General features: G+C 40.6%; 1 protein-coding gene across 1 annotated transcript in view; it reads left to right on the plus strand.

Moving 5' to 3' along the window:
- ZNF277 (zinc finger protein 277) overlaps positions 1-4,097 on the plus strand; it is a 45,473-nt gene extending 41,376 nt beyond the window's left edge. Inside the window, exons 9-12 of the mRNA XM_063396690.1 lie at positions 16-112; positions 615-657; positions 2,758-2,932; positions 3,751-4,097. Of these exons, the coding sequence (XP_063252760.1) occupies positions 16-112; positions 615-657; positions 2,758-2,932; positions 3,751-3,931 (496 nt within the window). The 3' untranslated portion in view covers positions 3,932-4,097. The remainder of the gene's footprint in view (positions 1-15; positions 113-614; positions 658-2,757; positions 2,933-3,750) is intronic.
- The last annotated feature ends 1,903 nt before the right edge of the window (positions 4,098-6,000 follow it).

Here is a 6,000-nt window from a genome sequence, read left to right on the forward strand (position 1 = left end):
ACTTTTATTCATAAGAGATTGGTCTGACTGGGAAGAGCATCCTGTGTGTGCAGTTTGCCTGTTTTGTGAACAACAAGCAGACACCACAGAAAAACTGTATCTTCACATGCAGGTAAGAATTCTTTTAAATAGCAGTTTTTTCATTACTTTGGAATTAAAAATTGTGTTTGTAACATCTTTATTAAGGTCAAATCAGCTGTTGCGTTAGAATGCCCTCTTCAGCACAGAACTAAAGTGGAGTGCATGCACCTCCAGCATCTGTTCTTTAAAACATCCAGAGAAGTCAAGCATTACATTAAGAGTATGACTAGCTATTACTTGTGAGTGTACAGACTGCTACAGGCAGTAAAGAAATAACATCTTTGATATCATAGTGGTTTCATGATTTAATATATTTTATGGTTAGCATCTGTGTTAATATTAAAACATATTAAATTTGAATGCGAAAGTTTCTGATGAACCAAAACTTTTGGGGTTGTTTCATGCTCTCACATTTGTGTGTCTATGTGCCTATGTCTGTGTCAGCCCTTGAAAAGCTGAGCTGTTTTTAACTTGGAATAGTAGAAGTAGTGGAAATAAGTTTGGGCTTTTTTCTTCCTTTTTTTTTTCTCCAGAAATCACATGGATTTCACTTTCCTAAAATAAAGTCAGAGCATGGTGAGTAAGAGGTGCTGTAATTGTCAGAATTTGCCACTAGTGTGGAGAAAACCACATCACAAGAATAGTGGAAAACAACTTTATTGGTTTTATTTTTGTAGAGGCATTTAACTTTTCCATTGTGGAAACTGTTTCTGCCAGCTTACAAAAGCAAGCCAAGAACACTTTATTTTTATGGAACTGTCATTACTGCCAGGGATGTGTGCTATTTCTTTAGACCCTTAGGATTCTTTTCCAGAGTAGCTTCTACAAATACCTGCTCTATGAGTTCCAGGTCTGGCTGCTGGAGACTTGAAAGTATTATTATTATTATTCTTGTTGTTATTATTATTATTATGCCTATTAGTGCTTGCTTGGAAGCTAGAAGCTTTGTTTGGCCAATGTTTGCTTTCTACTGTGGAACAGAATCATTTAGGTTCTGGACAACCTTTAACATCATTGAGGCCAACTATTAACCCAGCACTGCCAAGTCCACCACTTAACCATGTCCCTGAATGCTACATCTATACGTATTTTAAATATCTCTAGGCATGGTGACTCAACTACTTCTCTGAGCAGCCTGTGCCAAGGCTTGACAAGCCTTTCGGTGAAGAAATTTTTCTTAATATCCAACTGAAATCTCCCCCTATCATTCGTTACCTGGAAGAAGAGACTGACCCCTATCTGGCCACAGCTTCCTTCAGGTAGCTGTGGAGAGCAATTAAGTCAGTCTGGAACCTCCTTTTCTGAAGGCTAAACAGGGGGGCAATCCCTGCTCTTGTCCTGCTGGCCACACTACTGCTGATCCAGGCCAGGATGCCATTGGCCTTCTTGGCCCCCTGGGCACAGCTGGCTCATGCTCAGCTGCTGTCACCAGCACCCCCACTGGGGTGGTGTGACCTGTGTGGGGATTCTGTGACCCAGTTGCAGGACCCAGCACTTCACTTTGTCAAACACTGACATCCTGACGCAGGCTCATCTCTAACGGGCCTGGCTTTATCCCTTACCTGCTCCAAATCTAACCTGAAACTGTCTCAATGAGCCCTGCTGACTCCTGTGCAAGGATCCTTTCCCCCTCTGACACAGGTGTACCCCATCTGTCACCAGCAGGCCTGGGGTCGTGTTGACACACACCCATGATCCAAAAACCTCAAATTCTTCCAGTGACACCAGGCTTGGAACGAGGCATTGATCTGCTGGCTCCTCCTGTTTCATCCCTCATTATTCCTTACAACTGGAAGGACAGAGGAAAGCACTGCTTATGCTCCTCATCCCTTAACCAATCTCCCCAAGATCCTGCAGTCTCTGGATTGTCCTAGGACTTCTTGTTGCAACTTCATCCCTGCCCACCTGAGAAAACACTAACAGATAATTACCCATGAGGGCAGGAAGGTGTCTCATCACACATTTAACGTGAGCCCCAAGGAGGCAGCAGACTTCGCCTAAAAGTGAGTCTGGTTGGCATTTTGGCCTTCATTCCCTCTAGCAGGAAACCTTCTGTGGCTGTGACCTGTCTTTTTTTTTTTTATGGGAGCAGGTTTTTTTGCAGGGCATAGGCTGACCTAACCCTGGTGGCACCTCGGTGCTGGATGAGCCATTGTCCCCATCACTGAGGGTTCCACTTGCAGGGGCTCACACCTGGTACCCCTGGGGAGGCAGGGCAGGCACAGAGGGGACAGGCCTGCTGCTCCAGGCAGGGACTCGCCACCACTGCCCCTGTCCCTAATCACTGTGCTCAGGCAGGCAGAGGGAGGGCAGGGAATCCTCCAACCATGCATCCTGTCTGCCTGCTGGGCCTGTCCCAGGGAAGCCTGGCTGCAATTCCAGCAGTCTCTCTCTCATTTCCCGATATTCTTCCATCTTCTTGCCTTCTCCTGAAGCTCTGTCACTAAGCCTAAAGACTTAGACTGAGGGGGAGCAAAATGTTTGCAGTTTTTGCATTAAAAGAAGGGTTGGTTTCCTAGCAGCTAGGAATAAACACTCAGTTAATTTGCTAAGATACAGCATGCAGACAGTGCTGTCTTCAGTAAACTCGTATCAATCCTTATGCTCAGTCCAAGAAAGCAATTTTAAATTAAGACTTATGTTGCCCAAGTGCTTGTTTGCTACCATCTCTCCCAGGTCTGAGCTTCTATCAGCAAGTAAAGCTAGTGAATTTCATCAGAAGAGAAATCCATCATTGTCGTTGTTACAACTGCCAGGAGAAATTTGAATCCAAAGGAGAATTGATAAGTCATATGGAAGAGACCAAACACATTGCATTCCTGCCAGCCAGGTCTACATGGGATCAACCACAGTAAGGGCAAATACATTTCTTCCAGCATTTATACTTTTACTTGATAATTCCTGTGAAACAGTAAGATGAAAGTTCTGGGATTTGCGAATGCAACAGTGCCCTGAGCTCCCTCACTCTAATGGCCCAGATAAAATAATAAGTGGTCTCAGAACTACTCAGAATTAGAAATCTCTATACAGTCTGAAGATAAAATGAATATTGGGATACTGCTCTTCTACTTGCATCCAGGATGCAGTGTCTTTCCTGTACATGGGATCTGCACTTTCAATCTGCACTTCACTATGCTAGAGAAGTTTGTTGTTGCAAAATTGTTCTAGAACCAAGTCAAACCTCTTCTTTTGCATGGCTAATGTACATATATGCATGATGTCTACCTAACTTTAAGCATCAAAACAAGTTGGTTGTTAGGCATAGGTTTTTTCAATGAAAAATAGAGAATGTAACAAAACACTGGTTCAGACTCTAAGTAGGCTCTATGGGTCCAGGGAATTATGCTGTCTAGCAGGTGGTAGAGCACAGGGAGTATTCCAACTCAAACCCTTCAGTTCAGCATTTGTTGAGGGACAAATACGGATCCTGTAGTCTCTTTTGTAACATCATATGGGTGAAGAAATAGGAGGAAGGGCTCATCTGTTGTCACTCTTCTCTATGACTCTTCTGCACTGTGCATACCCTGCACTGTGCAGTTGGTTTTTTGGATATGTTGCTTACTGTCATTCCAGACAACCAGACTTGCTCATTTTTCCTTTTTTAAAATTCTTACTTCAGCCTCAAACAAAATATGTGACTGTCTAGTGATTGTGTCTTGTTGCTTTCAGGTATTATTTTCCTACCTATGAAAATGATACACTTCTGTGTACATTGTCAGACAGTGAAGATGCAAAAACTGAGGATCAAAGTGAAGAAGTGCCTGTTCTAAGTGAAGACATATCCAGTCTAAAAGCTCTCAAACAGAGCAGTGTGTTAAACCAGCTTCTGTGTAAAGAGAACAAGAGTTAGGAGAAATTTTGACCTGGAAATACAGTGGCTGACCTTTAGTGCTTTTTCTGTAAGACAAAAAAAATTTACATTATTCAATACTATTGGAATACAGTTAAGCTCACAAATGTCATTATCACTGGACAAATATTAGAAAGTGAATGCTAAATAAAAATTGAAGTGTTAACTTTGTTGGTTTATCTTCCTTTAAATTTTAGCTTCGTTTCAAAATTGGATGCTTGATTTTCTGCTAGGATCTTCAAATACCGTTAGTGCATTAGTGTTACTTACAAATTTTTCATATTTTTTAATTTTTCCTGAATGAATCAGAAATTAGTTCTATTTTAAGGCCACCTTGTAAAAGGTGGGAACTACTGAGACAATGTGTAAAGCCAGTAAGTAAATCTCTTATGTCTTATTGCTGTTAGAAAGCAGACAAAAATGTAATTTGTGGTCTGGTGTGTGAAGGAAATCTTGTTAATTTTTACCTTAGACGAAGATAAAAATAAATCTGTATATATATGTTATTAACCATCAGTATTTAAGACATATGGTGCATATTCTGAAAACTAGCTCAGAAACATCAGTAAATCTGTGCCTGCCCCAGGAATATCTGACTGCATGAAAAGTCACCAATCCAAGGTCTAAAAAAGCATAGGAATAATTGCAATATTGGTTGCATCAAAAATCCATAGAATTTAAAGTAATTTCTTGCATGGTTGTGAACTGAGATGTTAAAGAATGACTTATGGAATTGCAGACACATAATCCAAATTAAGTCCTAAAAATCTCAAGTCCAGAAAAGTTGCCATATTTCCTTTTAAAGCTCTCAAAGTGGCAGAAGGTCTTCAGTCTGTCCAGAAAGAATCTCAATCTTGATAGGGTAAGGCTGCTCAGAGCATAAGTCCTGGTAGGATGATCCAAACCAAATATTCCTGAAATGTTAAGTAGTTCCAGAATTCAGGTTTAGCTTTCCATAATATGTACAACCTCTTTCAAAAGTGTTAGTACATTTTTTTCTTCTTCAGGTCAGTGTTAGAGCACTTGCTGAAAGAGTGGAAGTCTCAGTTCAGTGCCCTTCCCTGCCTGAGAAGATTCAAAGCTGTAGCTTTGCCTTTGCACAGCCCTTGTTACCTGAAATTCCTTGCTATCAATAAGAGTTGTTGTCTGTCTTTATACAATGATTGTGAATTATAAAGCAAGCCCTGGGAGCAGAGGCTAAAGTGCAAATCTTTAGCCATGTTCTGCTAAGCTTCTATGCCCCCCCTAATTCACCCTGCAATCTTATGTGCATATATTTCTGTTAATTTGCATTGAACTGGTTTTCTCCTGCCATTACATGGCACCCTCTAGCACTTGACTTTGCTTTCTCTTGCATATTTTTTCTTAGGCCCAGGTGCTCTGGAAATAAGTTAGGTGAACAGGATACTGAAAATGTACTGAGTAAGACAGATCAGCACATAACTGCAGAGTGAAAGAGAGACAGAAGCAGTATCTGACTGTCAAGAGGAAATGGGATAGAAGTGCAGGAGGTGCTGACAATACAGACAGAAAAAGGGGACAGGTGTAGTCATACGTTTGAATTGATATAAAAATTTAGGAGGAGCAAGCACAAACCCAATATTTTTGAACTAAAATGTCCCGACCGTCTTAAATAAGCTGTAATCTGTAATATTTGCATTTGTAAAATTCTTAATTTCATACAGTAATTGCAATGGCTCTTGCTCCCCCTAATTTTCTCCAAGCAGTTATTTTCTTCCTAACTTAGAAATTGATTTCAGTCTTTGCTTTTTAGTCAGATTCCTAGCTGAGGGAATAAGAGTTAATGGGGCTTACATTAGTGATGAGTGTTGAGCAATGGAAAAAAAATCAGCAACAAAACTACGGCAGCAGCACATGAATGAGTTTTACGGCAAGCCCATCCCAGGAAGACACATTAAGGGAAACATAAAATTTTACTGATACATAATAAAGTGAAATTGCAAAACATTTCCTAATCATAAGGAATGTGATGCTGAGTCATTCAAATCCCTACAAAATGAAAACAATGTCAGGAATATGAAATGCTGTTCTGGTTCTAAGAGAAATTT

The sequence above is a fragment of the Prinia subflava genome, chromosome 4 (genome assembly GCF_021018805.1).
Source record: "Prinia subflava isolate CZ2003 ecotype Zambia chromosome 4, Cam_Psub_1.2, whole genome shotgun sequence".
NCBI classification, from domain to species: Eukaryota; Metazoa; Chordata; class Aves; order Passeriformes; family Cisticolidae; genus Prinia; species Prinia subflava.